A 17358-nucleotide genomic window follows, 5' to 3' on the forward strand; every position below is an offset into this window, starting at 1 on the left:
CCCGCACTCACTCACCGAGGGCCGCACTCACCCCGGGCCGCACTCACCCCGGGCCGCACTCACTCACCGCGGGCCGCACTCACCGCGGGCCGCACTCACCAAGGGCCGCACCCACCGCGAGCCGCACTCACCGCAGGCCGCACTCACCGAGCACCAGGAGGCTGAAGAAAATGGTCATGCCGCTCGACTGCTCCTCCTGCTGAGCCTGCTGCCCCGTCTGCACCGGGAGGATGGGCTTAGCGGGGCTCGGGCGCACCAGTTTCGTAGTGACCGCCAGGGTGGTGTGAAGGGTGACATTGAAACCTTCATGAGTTGTATTGGAGAACCTGTTGGAGAACATAAAAAGCAGCGGAATTAGACAAAGGAAAAAGGGCCCCGAATTACCAACACACACACACAAACCAGACAGAGAACTTTGGCACGGAGCTTGATGGGATTCACAACCCTTGCAACCAAGAGGCAGGCCTCGGAGAGAAACTGATTAGGAAGATTCCCTCCTGCTGCAGCACGAGGGTACCAGTGGCCTCAGGTACTCTGAACGCAAACACTTAGAGGACAGGGACAAGGGGGAATCAGGACCGGTGTAGAATCAAAGGCTGTCTGCTCTTTGGCACTTAATGGGGGATTTAAAGGGAAGCAAACTGGAGTCTCATCATATTCCAAGGTCCAACATTATTTACTAAGTGCCTTATTTCTCCAGTTTACATTCTTTTCCTTAGATGGTATCTGCAAGCTGAAGAAGCCACTGAATTTGCCCAGTTGTTGATCTGGTCAGAATGCTCTACCCTACTTTACAAAAACCTTCTCTGAGTTCAGAAAGCCCAAATGTAATCCCCTCTGTAATCTCCTCCACACTACTGCTGTGTTCCTCACACTATCTCCTCACACTGTGTTGGGATTGTAAACTAGCACGATATTGACATAATGATCACTGTAACTGTGATTATAACAACTAATGTTTGAGTACCGCTTAATTCCAGGAACCAGGTAACATACCAAGTCTCATTTAATGGGCCTAATAAGCCTGAGGTGGACACTACTCCTTTCTCTTTTTTACCCATGAATAACAAGCTCAGACAGATTGCATAACTTGGCGAGTATCAGTCAGTGGCAGAATCAAGCTTTAAGTCCAAACTTGAAATCACTGAGTCATACCACCTCTTTTGCTTTGTGCTGCTGAGGCCCAATTTCGTGTCTGGGACAGAGAAGATGCTCAATAAGTAATGTGACTAAATGAAATGACCACCAGGCCAAAAGACATGCATGAAAGGTTGTCAGGTGAGGAAGTCAAAGTTCAACCATGGGGTTGGTTCCTTGTTCATTTTCACATACTCATTCCACAAATATAGATGGGGCACCTATAACATGCAACAGACTGTGCCTGGCAGGTATGTAGATGGACTGCGAGTGGTCCTTCCCCAGCAGCACCAGGACAGAGGCACCTTCACCCCCTTTATCTCATCTTGTACAGTTAGCTCCCTTGCTCTCCACACTCCAGCCATCCTGCCGTTCTTTCTGTCCCTCAAAAAGGCACTAGGCTCTTTCTTGCTCCTGGCCTTTTGCACCTTTTGTTTCCTCTCCTATCCCTCCTTCTGGTCACTAAGGTTTCATGTGGCACGTCACCTCTTCCCGAGAAGCCTCCCACACACCAACACCACTCCGTTTCCTCCAGAGCACTGAAATCATCTAGTCTATTTATGGTCTTCTTTTTCCACTAGAATGGAAGCTCCCTGAGAGCGGCTCAGGGTCGGCCTCCTTCACTACCATGTGACCAGGGCCTGATATAGAGTAGATGGCCACCAGTTAACGAATAAATGAAACTCACTGAAGGAAACAGATGTGAAAAATAGTCATTACAATGGAGGAGGTGACTGGCTACGTAAGGGGTGCAGCTGGGGGACTTTCTGGAGGCAGCGAAGCGCTGCGTAATCAGCGGATGCGAAAACTAGGAAAGTGAAATTTGGCTTGCGGTTTCCGCAAGACGGCTTTCGAGACCTATGCTGGGCAGCCGATCCCTAGCCAGAGGGTCCAAACTCTAGGAGGCTGCACGGCCCAGGCCCGTCCCTCCAGCCCTCCTCGCAGGCGCCGGCATGGTCAGTCCTGGCCAACCAGCACAAAGAGCTCCGCCTTCTGGGGCCGGAGGGCGGCCTGAGGTGCTCGCAGTCACCCGATGGGGCCCAGCCCTGCCGCCTCCGCCGCCCCGGAAAAACCCACTCACTCCTCTTCCGCCATCTTCTCCCCAATCCTGCGGAGGCTCCGAGACCACCGAGCCGCGGGGCTAGCAGGGCCCGCTTTTGCTTCCGGCTTCCGCTGGAGGCGCGGAACGGGGGCGGGGTCTCGGCTGCGCAAGGGTGGCACTTCTGTCCTTTCGTCTCTATGGCCCGAGGGTGGGAGGTCTTCCGGGAACGTTGCGAGCGTCTGTCTGGCCTGAGTGTTTTGACCCTCCGGCCCTACGAGATTCCAGTTTTTCCCTTCCACAGGGTAGGGACATTTTGGGGGAAACTCCTGTGACGTCACTGTGACGCACCCTGAAAGCAAGCTCTTTCTTCTCAGTGTCCAGGAATTCGCCATGCTGAAGTTGGGAAGGAAGCTTCTAGCGTAAGCTGTGCAGAGGGACCCCAGGTATATACTTCCCCAATCTCAGTTTTCCCCAGCTGTGAAGAGACCTAGCCACCTGGGTTTAGCAGAATCGTGCGGTATTCTGTCTGCAAACATTGAGTTCTGACCATATGCCTATCGTTAAAATAGGTGATGATGATCTAGGGATAGATCGTTCATTAATTTGTTCATTGTCTCAACAAATACTCATTAGACGCCTATATGAGCTTAGCAGTGGTCTGTGGGGTTGGGGATACAGGAACAAGGAACAAGGTGAGTTTGGAGGGGTAGGAAGAACCCCATCGGGAGAGCTGGTACACTGTTATGAGGCCTTTGAGTTTGACACCACCTCTGCTGTTACCTCCCTTCCTGGTCGAAACCATCGTATCTCAGCAGCTGTGATAGCTGCTTAAACCCTCTTTCTGACTCTGCTATTGTTCTTTAAGCTTTTCCACACATCGGCCTCAGTGATCCTTTTGAGCTGCAGTCACGCCGCTGCTCAAAATGTACACTGGCTTCCAATCTCAATCTGAGGAAAAAAAAACTTGGAGAATCTCCAAGACTGAACCCTGCCCCCTTACCCCCGTGAGGTCAATCCCCTCTTCTCCTCATGCACACTTTCCACGATGGTCACAGTGGCTTCCTCGGGGTACCTAAAACACACCAGGAACACTTCCACCCATGTGTTTGCTGAGCCCTTAGTCAAGGATACTCGGCTCCTAGGTTGCCCCTTGGCTCCCACCTTTCCCAGTTTTGGGCTTTTTGTTTACCCTTTTTTTGTCCATTATACCTTCTCTGACCACCTTGGGTCTAAAGCCCAAGCCCTCTTCCCTTCCCTCTGTTATTCCCCTACAGAACACTGAACATATTAATAGTACGTTTTACTTATATATTCGTTTATTGTCCTTCTCTCCATGAGAATGTAAACTTCTGAATGCAGAAGTTTTGTTCTCTGTTTTATCTCCAGTGCCTGGAATAGTATCTGGCATATAGTAGGTACTCAAGAAAAAATGATCCTTGAATAAATAATCCATTTTGAGTTTATTTTTGTGTATGTTGTTAGGGAGTGTTCTAATTTCATTCTCAGAATAGGAGAAAATATTTGCAAATGAAGCAACCGACAAGGGATTATCTCATGCAGCTCATGCAGCTCAATACCAAAAAAACAAATAACCCAGATAAAAAATGGACAGAAGGGCTTCCCTGGTGGCGCAGTGGTTGAGAATCTGCCTGCCAATGCAGGGGACACGGGTTTGAGCCCTGGTCTGGGAAGATCCCACATGCCGTGGAGCACCTAAGCCCGTATGCCACAAACTACTGAAGCCCACGCGCCTAGAGTCCAAGGTCTGCAACAAGAGAAGCCACCGCAATGAGAGCCCCACGCACCATAACCAAGAGTAGCCCCCGCTCGCGGCAACGGGAGAAAGCCCGTGGGCAGCAACGAAGACCCAATGCAGCCAAAAGTAAACAAATAAAATAAAATAAATTTAAAAATGGGCAGAAGATCTAAATAGACATTTCTCCAAAGAAGACATGCAGATGGCCAAAAAGCACATGAAAATATGCTCAATATCACTAATTATTAGAGAAATGCAAATCAAAACTGCAATGAGGTATCGCCTCACATCCGTCAGAATGGCCATCATCAAAAAAATCTACAAACAGTAAATGCTGGAGAGGGTGTGGAAAAAAGGGAACTCTCCTACATTGTTGGTAGGAATGTAAATTAGCACAGCCACTGTGGAGAACAGTATGGAGGTTCCTTAAAAAACTAAAAATAGAACTACCTTATGACCCAGCAATCCCACTACTGGGCATATACCCAGAGAAAACCATAATTCAAAAAGATACATGCACCCCAATGTTCACTGAAGCACTGTTTACAGTGGCCAGGACATGGAAGCAACCTAAATGTCCATCGACAGAGGAATGTATAAAGAAGATGTGGTACATATACACAATGGAATATTACTCAGCCATAAAAAAGAACAAAATAATGCCATTTGCAGAAACATGATGGACCTAGAGATTGTCATACTGAGTGAAGTAAGTCAGACACAGAAAAACAAATATCATACGATATCGCTTATATGTGGAATCTTAAAGGGTACAAATGTACTTATTTACAAAACAGAAGTAGAGTCACAGATGAACAAGACAGACTTATGGTGACCAGGGGATAAGAGGGGGAGGGATAAATTGGGAGACTGGGATTGACATACACATTACTATATATAAAATAGATAACTAATAAGAACCTGCTGTATAGCACAGGGAACTCTACTCAATACTCTGTAATGGCCTATATGGGAAAAGAATCTTAAAAAAAAAAAAAAAGTGGATATACGTATATGTATAACTGATTCACTTTGCTGTACACCTGAAACTAACACAACATTGTAAATCAACTATACTCCCATAAAAATTAAAAAAAAAAGTTGTTAGTTAACTCCAGAAGTGTTAGGAAAGAGAAGGGTTTTGAAAAGAGGAGTGCTGTGGAGACCTGGGGGCGGAGGCAAGGATGGAAGATCTCAGACCAGCTAAGAGGCCTTTGCAATAATCTGGGCAAGAGCTGAAGGCACTTTGGATTAAGTTGATACCATGGGTATGGCAGGAATGGTTGGACTGTGGGTGGTTATTGAAGGCAGGATTTGCTGATGGACTGTGGCCCTTAAAAGAAAGAGAGGAGTCAAGGATGATGTCTTCTCCTTGAGGAGAAGAGCTCTGTCTGGCTCAAAGCCAGAGTCCTCTGCCACGCCAAGACCTCTTAAGGCTGTTGTCAAAGCTGAGAGAATGGGCTCTGTGGGTGTGGTGCTGGGCTATTGTTTCCTTAATTCCTTACATTTTTTTCAGGCAGAGATTATCATCAGTGGTAAACTGAAGCACAGAGAAGTCAAGCCACTTGCCTGAAGTCACACAGCTGGCAAATACTGAGTCTGGGATTCAGGTACAGAGTCTTTGGATTTAACCATTACCCCCTGTTGCTCCTCACTGCCTTAATTTCTCTGGCTCTAAAATGGGACTAACAGCCTACTTTGCTCCATTAGCACAGAGCCTGGCAGGAATGAACTGGCCCATAAAGGATTGAGAACTGGGTTCTCCCTGAGCCACATTTATTAACTGAGAGCTTGAGACTGTCACTCTTCTTCAGCCTCAGAAAACCCCACCTGGCTGGAGTCGGGCCCCCCTGGGCTGGAGGTAGGCTTCCTTGCATTGGGCTACAAGCTGTGGGCCAGCCAGGATGAAAGCAGGGCACTGAATTCATCGAGGGCTGCCCCGTTCTCCCTGCCATGCCACAGATCCTGCTATCAGGGCCAGATCTGGGCTTTGTGCCAGTCCTGGACCTGCTGCCAACAGGGGGGCTGTAGAACACCTGCTCTCAGGACCGTAAGCTAATCCCAGCCCTTCTCACCTATTCCTGGGAACGAATCTAAAATCCCCAGTCACTGTCCCCAGGAAGGCAAATAAAGTCTTTCAACATGCAGTTCCTGGGTTCATGTGCCATGCCAGGCTGAGAAGGGGCAGGCTCTTGTGCCAGGCAGTTTTGGCTCTCTACCCCGACTCGGGACCTGTGGGCTCTGACCCTGGGACGCCACAGCACCCTCAGAGCCTCAGGGCCCCATCATAGTTTTGACAGAGCCCCTCTTTGGAAGGCTGTTGTAAGATTAGAAAGCTTTTGCCTTGGTTCTCTGTTCTCTGCCCTCTTACCCCTGATCTTCCTCTTTCCTGCCATTCAGGTCTCAGTTTAAATGTCACCTCCTCAGGGAGGCCCTCCCTGACCACTCAGTCTAAAGCAGGTGTCAGCAAACTTTTTTGGTAAAGAGCCAGACAGTAAATATTTTAGGCTCTGTGGGCATTCTGATCTGTGGCAACAGCTCAACTCTGCCATTGCAGTGGGAAAGCAGCCATCGAAGATTTAAATAGGCATGGCTGTGTTCCAGTAAAACTCTATGGATATTGAAGTTTGAATTTCTTATGATTTTCACGTGGCACACAATGTTCTTTTTATTTATTTTTTCAACCATTTAAAAATGTAGAAGCCATTCTTAGCTCACGGGTCATATGAAAACAGGTGGCAGTCTGGATCTGGCCTGCCGTGGGCTGCCAACCCCTGGTCTAGTCTTAAACGTAAGTGTTTCTGAGACACTTATAACTATCAGATATTTTTTCCCTTCTTCCCTCCCTCCTTCCTTTCCTTCCTTCCTGTGTTTATCATCCGTTTCCCCCTCTAGGATATAATCTCCTTGAAAGCAGAGAGCTTGTCTCCCTCTCTCTCCTTTCTTCTGTCCTTTATCTCTTCCAACATTTTTTGAACACTTTGTACCAGACATTATTCCAAGTGCATTATGCTCAGTAATTTATTTAATCCTTTTAATAACCCTATGAGGTACACTGATCAGCCCAATTTCACACATGTGGAAACTTGAACATCATTCCGTTGTTCCCAGAGTTTAGAAAATGCTGAAGGTGTCAACAAAACAGAGTTACCAATGAAAACTTTTGAACAAATATGATATTTCATATTTTTTTAAAAAGGGAATCAAAGTGGTTACCATCAAGTGGTTATTAGTCAAAGTTCAATCAGAGAAGCAGAACCAACAGGAGATATTTATTAAGGGATTTATTGCAAGGAATTTTCCCAAAACAACACAGATTTATTATAATTCTATAGGTTAGAAGTGTCATGGGGCTAAACTCAAGGTGTCAGCAGGGCTACATTCTTTTGGAGGCTCTAGGGGAGAATGTGTTTCCTTGCCTTTTCCAGCTTCTAGAGGCTGCCCACATTCCATGGTTTTTGGTCCCATCCTGTATCTTCAAAGCCAGCAATGGCATCACTCCAACCTCTGCTTTGATCATCACTTCATTTCTGACTCTGACTGTCCTGCCTTCTTTCCTTTATAAGGAGCATTGTGATTACTTTGAACCCACCCAGGAGGATCTCCCTGTCTCCAGGTTAACTGATTAACGATCTTAATTGCCCCTTGTCATGTGACATAATATATTTACAGGGTCCAGGGATTAGCATGTGGACATCTTTGGGAGGTATTACTCTGCCTCCCATGCCATGGAAAAATAAGTTCTGTGTTGGCTTTCCCTGTATTTTTTGTTACCATTTAGCATTGTGTCATATTCATTTACACATGGGGGAGAGTTGGGAATAATTTTTTAAATCCTGTTGACATTAGTGTTTTAATCTGGCCCTGGCCACTTAGCAGGTAATAAGCACTAGAATTACCAGGCACAAATGAAAAAATTGGGCTTGTAGAATTCAGTGGAGTCAGGTGCAGTAGGTACTGCTGAGAGATTTTGTGAAAAAGTACAGATTCCAGTCCTATTACAGACCTGCTGGAGCTTGGGCATGGTGCCTGGGAATCTGAATTTCTCCTTGGCTCTCCCCTACCCTTACCAGACTCTGCTAGTGCCTGCTCATAACGTCTTGGAGGGTCTTACTGCTGCCTAAGGGCTTCTTCTCAGCACAGTACAAGCCAGCTGTGCTGGGGAGTAGATGCTGTCAGAGCACCCCTCAACCAGTAACTCAAAAGAGTTGGAGGATAAACACCCCCAATCCTTTGCCCCTCACGTGGGGCAATTCTGTGGTCATATTCTAGTTTCCTGGAACCCCTCAGTGGGAGTAAGCTTCAGCTGCCCTCAATGGTGACCCACTTGAACACACACACACACACACACACGCACACACAAACACACACAGCCAGCCCTCCTTCATATCCTTGGGTTCTGCCTCCTCGGATTCAACCAATTGCAGATCAAAACTATTTGAAAAACAATTCCAGAAAGTTTCAAAAAGCAAAACTTGAATTTGCTGTGCCCTGGCAACTATTTACATAGCATTTACATTATGTTATGTATTAAAGTAATCTACAGATGATTTAAAGTATACCAGAGGATATGCTTGGTTGTATGCAGATGCTACACCATTTTATACAAGGGACTTGAGCCTCTATGGATTTTGGTATCTGTGAGGGGTCCTGGAACCAATCCCCCCAAGGATACCAAGGGAGGACAGTGTTTGTGTGTGTGTGTGTGTGTGTGTGTGTGTGTGTGTGTTATGTATTTATGCTTGGATGATATAAACATTCAGGAGTTTAACTTTGTTTTGAAAATCTGCTTTGAGGATATCTCATGAGTTTTCACCCATGATACTCTCATTGTAGTTTCTTCTTTGAGACAAGATTTACTTAGGGAGTGTTTTAGAATTTCCTACTTATTGAGTGTTAAATGTAACTTTTGTTACTCATTTCCAATTTTATTATATTTTTACTCAGTAGTATATACTAAACATTTTCTGCTTTTTGACTTCACAGAGACTTACTTCACTGTCTAATTCATAAACAACTTTTGTGAAGTACACAGAGAATTGGAAAAGTTTATTTTTTATTTTTAGAGTATAGTGATGTTTAGTAACTCATTATTTAAATTCTATAAACATTTAATTTGTTTTTTAGATTATAGAAGGCTTTGAATACATAGGAAATGAAAGGATATATTTGATAAACATTAACATTCTGTATAGTAAACAATGCCAAAAATAACTTTCTTCCTAATTGTATTTTATTTATTTATTTATTTTTGGCTGCATTGGGTCTTCGTTGCTGAGCGCGGGCTTTCTCTAGTAGTGGCAAGCAGGGGGCTACCCTTCGTTGTGGTGCACGGGCTTCTCATTGCGGTGGCTTCTCTTGTTGCAGAGCACGGGCTCTAGGCTCACGAACTTCAGTAGTTGTGGCTCGTGGGCTCAGTAGTTGTGGCTCACGGGCTCTAGAGCTCAGGCTTAGTAGTTGTGGCGCAGGGGCTTAGTTGCTCCGTGGCATGTGGGATCTTCCTGAACCAGGGCTCGAACCTGTGTCCCCTGCATTGGCAGGTGGATTCTTAACCACTGCGCCACCAGGGAAGTCCCCTAATTGTATTTTAATAAAAAATACATACTCTTAAAATACAGTTTATAAATGAAACTTTGAACAAGTTTACAATCATATTTTAATTGATGTGTAGTTGATATACAATATTGTGTTAGTTTCAGGTGTACAGCAAAGTGATTCAGTTATACATATTTTTTTTCAGATTATTCTCCATTATAGGTTATTACAAGATATTGAATATAGTTCCCTGTGCTATACAATAAATCCCTGTCGCTTATCTATTTTATATATAGTGGTGTGTATCTGTTAATGCCACACTCCTAATATATCCCTCCCCCCCCTTGTCCCTTTGGTAACCACAAGTCTGTTTTCTGTGTCTGTGAAGTTTACAATCATATTAATTTCAGAGTCCTGAAATTAAGACTGTTTATGTTCTCCCTATAGACTTTAAATATATATATATTGAGATATAATTGACAAACAACATAACCTACACTGACTTCTCTGTCTTCCCTGTCTTAATTCTCCACTTCTGCATCTGGGCAAACTAAGACACTCCCTTCAAGAGTTTTTATGTCAATATCAAAAAAAAAAAAAAAACAGAAAAAAACAAAAAAACATAAAAACAAACAACCCAATCCAAAAATGGGCAGAAGACCTAAATAGACATTTCTCCAAAGAAGATATACAGATTGCCAACAAACACATGAAAGAATGCTCAACATCACTAATTATTAGAGAAATGCAAATCAAAACTACAATGAGGTATCACCTCACACCAGTCAGAATGGCCACATCAAAAAATCTACAAACAATAAATGATGGAGAGGGTGTGGAGAAAAGGGAACCCTCTTGCACTGCTGGTGGGAATGAAAATTGATACAGCCACTATGGAGAACAGTATGGAGGTTCCTTAAAAAACTAAAAATAGAAATACCATACGACCCAGCAATCCCACTACTGGGCATATACCCTGAGAAAACCATAATTCAAAGAGTCATGTACCAAAATGTTCACTGCAGCTCTATTTACAATAGCCAGGACATGGAAGCAACCTAAGTGTCCATTGACAGATAAATGGATAAGGAAGATGTGGCACATATATACAATGGAATATTACTCAGCCATAAAAAAAACCTGAAATTGAGTTATTTGTAGTGAGGTGGATGGACCTAGAGTCTGTCATACAGAGTGAAGTAAGTCAGAAAGAAAAACAAATATCATATGCTAACACCTATATATGGAATCTAAAAAAAAAAAAATGGTCATGAAGGATGTAGGGGCAGGATTGGAATAAAGACACAGACCTATTAGAGAATGGACTTGAGGACACGGGGAGGGGGAAGGGTAAGCTGGGACGAAGTGAGAGAGTGAAATGGACTTATATATACTACCAGATGTAAAATAGATAGCTAGTGGGAAGCAGCCACATGGCACAGGGAGATCAGCTCAGTGCTTTGTGACCACCTAGAGGGGTGGGATAGGGAGGGTGGGAGGGAGACACAAGAGGGAGGAGATATGGGGATATGTGTATATGTATAGCTGATTCACTTTGTTATAAAGCAGAAACTAACACACCGTTGTAAAGCAATTATACTCCAATAAAGATGTTAAAAAAAAAATTGTTTTTATGGTAGGGACTTCCCTTGCGGTCCAGTGGTTAAGATTCCACACTTCCACTGCAGGGGGCATGGGTTCAATCCCTGGTCAGGGAACTAAGGTCCTGCATGCCACGTGGTGCGCCCCCCCCAAAAAAAAGGAATTTCTTATGGTAATCACACTTGGTAACAACTGCTGAGGATGATCCTGTTAAAAAAAATCATCTCCGTGCTTACCATGTGGCAGGCCCCATCCTTGGCACTGGGAATGGAGAGATGAGTTAGGCATGGACCCCTGGGGAAGGAGGAAGTGGGATTTCAGCAGATGTACAGAGCGTCATTTTAAGATTAGCCCATTGAGACTTTTGGGAAAACAGCCAGCTAAGCGCACACTTCTACTTTTGCTTTACCCCTTGGCTCCACTAGGTTGACAGTAAAGGGATTTATTATTTTTTTTAAAGGCATAAACCGTTAAGGACTGGAGAACGGGAGAGGAGACAAGAGTGAGAGCATTTTGGAGAACAGAAAGCAGATGGGTTAATCGGCAGAACTGAGAAAACCCAATCCTCCGGCAGCAGAGGGGAAAGTCAAAGCCAACTTGATTTATCCCCCAAAATCCCTCCCAAAGCCTCGGGAATTGGTGGTACCAATTCCTGAAAGTAAATTTGGGGATAGGAGTGGGCAGCAGAGAGGAGGATGTGAAATAAAGGAAATTCCCTAAAAGTCTGTTTGAGGAGCAGTCAGATTTGCAGATCCTCCTAGCCCCCGCCCTCCTCTAGGTAACTGGCCACCTACCTCTGCAAAAGTCTGGAGGTTTATTCTTTGGAGACAGTAAAACAGAGTATCTGGGCTTGGGGACCCCAGCACATTTTCAGACAGAGGTACTATATTGAAAACAGGAGGATTAAGTGAAATCTTGTGTTTAGTTCCCTGGGACTGCTGTAACAAATTACCACAAACTGTGTGCCTTCAAACAATAGAATCGTATTCTTTCATAGTTCTGGAGGCCAGAAGGCTGAAATCAAAGTGTCAGCAGGGCCATCCTCCTTCCAGAGGCTCTGGGAGAGAATCCATCCCTTGTCTCTTCCAGCTTTTGGTGTCTGTCGGCATTCCTTGGCTTGTGTACATATCTCTTTCTGCTCTGTTTTCACATTGTCTTCTCCTCCAAGCTTCTCATCTCCCACTGCCTCTCTCTTATAAGGACACTTTTGATGGCACTTAGGGCCCACCTGAATAATCCAGAACTATCTCCTCATCTCAAGAGCCTTAACTTAATCACAGCTACAAAGAACCTTTTTCACGAATGAGATACCGTTCACAGGTTCCAGGAATTTAACATGGATATACTTTTGGGGGCTGTTTTGGGGCCTGCACGCTGAGATACCCTATTCCAGTCCTTTGCCACATCTGCAGGGCTGGCCCCATTGCTCACATCCAGGGGCCAGGCAAATTGTATGTAGTGGTCTTTCCCAGGCCATTCCATTCCAGGTAGGAGACTGGAAGAATCTTCTCCAGAAAATCTGGCTGGACTCAGAGGAATCACCTAAAGATATTTTAACATCAGGGGGTTCCCAACAAATGGCCCAGTTCAGTGTCAGCAGCCCACTTCCCAATATATACAATGATCAGCTTCTTGGTCCCCTACTCTTGAATATGAGCAGAAGATCAAGAAATATCAGACATCTGAGCGTGCCCTCTTAAATGAAAAATTGAGAACAAAGCAAATAGAGAAAAGTAACTAAAGAAAACAGACAATGCAGGAAGAAAAAAAAAAACTAAGAAAACTAAAAAAAACAACTTTTCAGAGAGTTACCCTGAAGCAAGAACAAGATGCTATTAAAAATAGGAATATTTTGAGAACAAAGAGGGCTTCTTGGAAATTAAAAGCAGAGATATTAAAAATTTAATAAAAGAGATGGAAGATAAATGTGAGAGTTTGTCTCAGAAAGTAGGTCAAAAAGACAAAGATAGAAAATAGGAGAGAAAAGATACGTTGTTTCAGGGACTGGTCTAAAAAATCCCACATTTGAAAAATAGGCATTTTATCGAGAAAGAAGAGAAACAGGGTGGGGTGGGGGAATCATCAATAAAATAATTCACAAAAATTCTCCAAAACTAAAGAACATGTGTTTCCAGATTGAAAGTGTTTACTGAGTGCCCAGCATGCTGGAGAAAAATAGGTCCACAGCAAGGCACATCATTGGGAAATTTTGAAATACCAAGAACTAATTTGTGAAGAGAAGGAGAAATAGGTCACTTCAAAGTATCAAGAGCAGGATAACTTTGGACTTCTCCACCAAAATTCAGACATAAGAAGGTAGTGGATTAATGCCTTCAAAATTCTGAGGGAAAATGATTTCCAACATAGAATTCTATACCCAGCCAAACAATCATCAAGGGAGCAGATAGAATAAAACCATTTTCAGATACGGGAAGTTGAAAATTTTCTCCTTCCCACACACCCTTTCTCAGGGAGTTACTGGAGGCTGAACTTTTTGGCTACGCCAAAAAGGGTGTGTGTGTTTGTGGTGAGACAAGGAAGAACAAGACACAGGAAACAGAAACACAGCACAGGGGAGAAGCAGATGGAATCCCCAGATGATGGTGAACGGACATCCTAGGATGACGGCTGTGCACCAGAGTCGGTAACAGGTTAGATTCCAGCAGGTCTGAAGACTCCAGGGAGATTTCTTTAAGAAGGTGAACACATAGAGTTTCTGAGGCATTAGAAGGAGTTGAGAGGATACTTGCACCACTGGCAAAGAGTTTGGAGTTGATAACAAATACTGAGAAAATTAGGTCAGCTTGGGTGGGGTCAGAGAACAAGACAATAATCAACTTAAAAAAAAAACAAAACTGGGACTCCCCTGGTGGCACAGTGGTTAAGAATCTGCCTGCCAATGCAGGGGACACGGGTTCGAGCCCTGGTCCAGGAAGATCCCACATGTCATGGAGCAACTAAGCCCAGGTGCCACAACTACTGAGCCTGCGCTCTAGAGCCCGTGCTCCACAAGTGAAGCCACTGCAATGAGAAGCCCACGCACTGCAACGAAGAGTAGCCCACACTCGCCGCAACTGGAGAAAGCCTGCTTGCAGCAGCAAAGACCCAATGCAGCAAAAAACAAAATAAATAAATAAACTAAAAAAACAAAACAAAACAAACAAACAATATAAAAACAAAAACGCTGTGGGGAAAAGCAAAAGGACATCATAGTTTACCATGGTGCTCAGTGGTGAATGTCACAATTATGTAATTAGTAAATATTGATCTCACCAAAATTACCATATACCTATCATGAGAGGATGGGGGAGTGGGAAGGGCATATACATATGTGCTGGGGCCAAGTGTAGGGAAGGAAAGAGAGCAGAACCCTCAGATCCTAGAGAGGGAAAGCAGATTATTCTGAAAACTGAAAAATTTAGAAGTGGCAATCAATAGAAGTATGTTATTTAGAGACATGGAATTAAATATAAAAATTTTAGCTTAAAGTAGTTGAAGTCGTTGCCTTTGGGGAGGGGGAAATGGGAGGAAGAAGTGAAGTGGGGACTTCTGCTTTTAGAATATTTGACTTTTCAATTCATGTATAACCTTGATAAAATAAAATCTAAAACCAAAAAATAAAAAAGGACAGGCATACCATATATTAAAATGTTGTTTTGATAATGGCTATCTCTGCATTGTGGACCATGGATAATTTCCCCCCTTTTTCTTACTTGTCATTATTTTAATAATTTTTGTCTGCAAATAACATATGGCATGAAGTGAGAAAAAAAATATTTTTTAAAGGGAGAAAGAAAACAAGGTCTGCCCAGAGGCAGCCTGGAAACCAGTGTTTCCATCTGTCACCAGGTCTCAAAGTGAGGAGAGTGAAAAGGATACAAAGGTGAAGCAGGGTGGGCAGGGAAGGAAGAATTGACAGAGCTTGGTGACTCACAGAATAGGGAGGTGAGGCAGTGTCACAGAGAGAAATATCAAAATAACCATGGCCTTGACTTCCTGTTTTTAAATAAATATGACAAGCTGGCATATTTCTAGTTTGTGAAAGATGACTGAATGTTCCTAGTCACAGCACGGTGTCAAAGGGTGTTACTTATGAATACATTTTATGCTTCTACTTTTACTCACCTGCTATTTACTTTACATAGCAGTCCAAGTGATCCTTTTTAAGCATTCATCAGATCACATTACTCTTTTGCTCAAAACCATCCCATGGCCCCTCATTTTACTGTGAACAAAACCCAAAGTCCTCTTAGTTATCTACAGTGCCCAGTTTGGTCTGCCTCTTGCCCCTGCAGCAGTCTCTGACCTTCTTTTGTACCTTTTCCTCTGCACCCCAACTCAGTGGGCTTCAACTCATTGAATGTGGCAAGCTCATCCCCAGCTCAGCACCTTTGCACATGCTGATCCTTCATTTCCCTTCCTCTAGATGTTTATATAGTACCTCCTAGTCATAATTCAGGTTCCATCACAGATGTCACTTCCTCAGAGGGGCCTTCAGGAACCACTCTGCCCACTTACCCCAGCCAGCTACTATCTCTTGCAACATTTTACTTTCTTGTCTTCAATGCACATATCACCATGTGAAATTATCCCGGTTTTCTCTTTTTAAAATGTTTTAAAATTATTGTTGAGATATAATTCATTTAACATAAAATTCAGCATTCAAAACATACAATTCAATGGCTTTTAATCTATTTATTATGTTGTACAACCATCACCACTGTCTGATTCCCAAACGTTTCCATCACCCCAACAAGAAACCCTGTACCTGTTAGCAGTCACTCTCCCCTGCCCCCATCCCTGGCAGTAGAAACCAACCTACTTTCTGTCTCTATGGATTAACTATTCTGAACATTTCATATAAATAGAATCATATACGTGGCCTTTTTGTGTCTGGCTTCTTTCACTTATCATAATATTCTGTTTCTTATAAAAATTTGCTTCCTTATTATCTATCATCCCCTTTAGACCCTCAGAAGCTCTAATACCTAGAATAGTGCCAGTATAAGTCATTAAATATGGATTAAGCACCTATTATGTGTTATGCACACAGTAGCACAAAAAATCCTCTCCAAGGAAACTCCCTCTAATCTTTATTTTTTCCTAAGTAGTCTTCAAGTCTTCCCTCATGCATCCCCAAGGAGGGTGATGGGCCAAGACTTAGTAGGCTGGTTTGAGGAAGTCTCCCCATTCTTGGCCCAGCAGACACGATCCACCTCTCTCCAGAAAGGGACACCTCACACCAGCACAGAGGCCCCAACCAAGACTGAAACAAAAGATAAGTCCCAACTGAGCACCAGTTACTAAGGGGTTTCCCTGTCCCTTTGGTTCTTATTCAAGACAAATCTGTGTGACAGTTAAGATATTCACCTTAAATAAAAAGTGGAAGGGACCATGGGACAAGGAATATGGGAAGCATCTAATTGCACAGAGAATAGCCTCCACGACCAAAAAGCAAGGAAATCAGGGCCTCAGTCCTACAACCACAAGGAACTGAATTCTGCCAACAACCTAAATGAGCCTGGAAGTGGATTCTTCCCAGAGCCTCCAGATAAGGATTTAGACAGGCTGCTGTCTAGACTTCAGCCTGTGAGACCCTGAGCATGGAACACAGCAGAGCCTGCATGGACTTAGGACCTAAGAACTCTGAGCTGGATGTAGTTTAAAAGACAAAAAAGGGCTTCCCTGGTGGCGCAGTGGTTGAGAGTCCGCCTGCCGATGCAGGGGACACGGGTTCGTGCCCTGGTCCGGGAAGATCCCACATGCCGCGGAGCGGCTGGGCCCGTGAGCCATGGCCGCTGAGCCTGCACGTCTGGAGCCTGTGCTCTGCAACGGGAGAGGCCACAACAGTGAGAGGCCCGCGTACTGCAAAAAAACTAAAACAAAAAAAAAAAGATATTCACCTTGCTGCCTGCAGTCCACCACTAAATGCAGGCTTGCTCTCAGGACCCCAGGGCTGGTTGGATCACTTGGGCCAGCTGGTAGACCGAGAGGCCCGTTAGAATAGGAGTTAAGAAACCAGGTGCTGGAGTCAAATTTCCAGAGTCCAAACCCCAGCACCGCCACTTACTACCTCTGTCACCTGGGGCAAGTTACCCTCCCTGTGCCTCAGTTTCCCCAGTATGTATTTCAGAGTATTCTTTTTAGATTAAATGAACTAATATTCATGAAGTCTTAGAATGATGCCAGGTACATATTTAGATGTTTCTCAAATTAAAATAACCCCTCCCCAGATAATATATGTATTCCTAATGGGGCAACTGCTTCCAAGTGATGCTGCACTCCT

At 44.2% G+C, this 17358-nt stretch overlaps 2 protein-coding genes across 4 annotated transcripts in view; one reads left to right on the plus strand and one right to left on the minus strand.

Moving 5' to 3' along the window:
• Positions 1 to 2279, minus strand: part of SLC9A8 (solute carrier family 9 member A8) — a 72343-nt gene extending 70064 nt beyond the window's left edge. For all 3 annotated transcript variants that reach the window (XM_029220483.1, XM_029220484.1, XM_029220482.1), the window contains exons 1-2: positions 2219 to 2279; positions 148 to 326 (exon numbers count right to left, since the gene is read on the minus strand). In XM_029220483.1, the coding sequence (XP_029076316.1) occupies positions 148 to 326; positions 2219 to 2232 (193 nt within the window). In that variant the 5' untranslated portion in view covers positions 2233 to 2279. The remainder of the gene's footprint in view (positions 1 to 147; positions 327 to 2218) is intronic.
• A 127-nt stretch (positions 2280 to 2406) lies between these two features.
• B4GALT5 (beta-1,4-galactosyltransferase 5) overlaps positions 2407 to 17358 on the plus strand; it is a 152176-nt gene continuing 137224 nt past the window's right edge. The window contains exons 1-2 of the mRNA XM_029220486.1: positions 2407 to 2622; positions 5452 to 5545. The gene's annotated coding sequence lies outside the window, so the exon portion shown is untranslated. The remainder of the gene's footprint in view (positions 2623 to 5451; positions 5546 to 17358) is intronic.

Source organism: Monodon monoceros, unplaced genomic scaffold (assembly GCF_005190385.1).
Source record: "Monodon monoceros isolate NGI ecotype Baffin Bay Population unplaced genomic scaffold, NGI_Narwhal_1 Super_Scaffold_13, whole genome shotgun sequence".
In the NCBI taxonomy this organism is placed as follows: Eukaryota; Metazoa; Chordata; class Mammalia; order Artiodactyla; family Monodontidae; genus Monodon; species Monodon monoceros.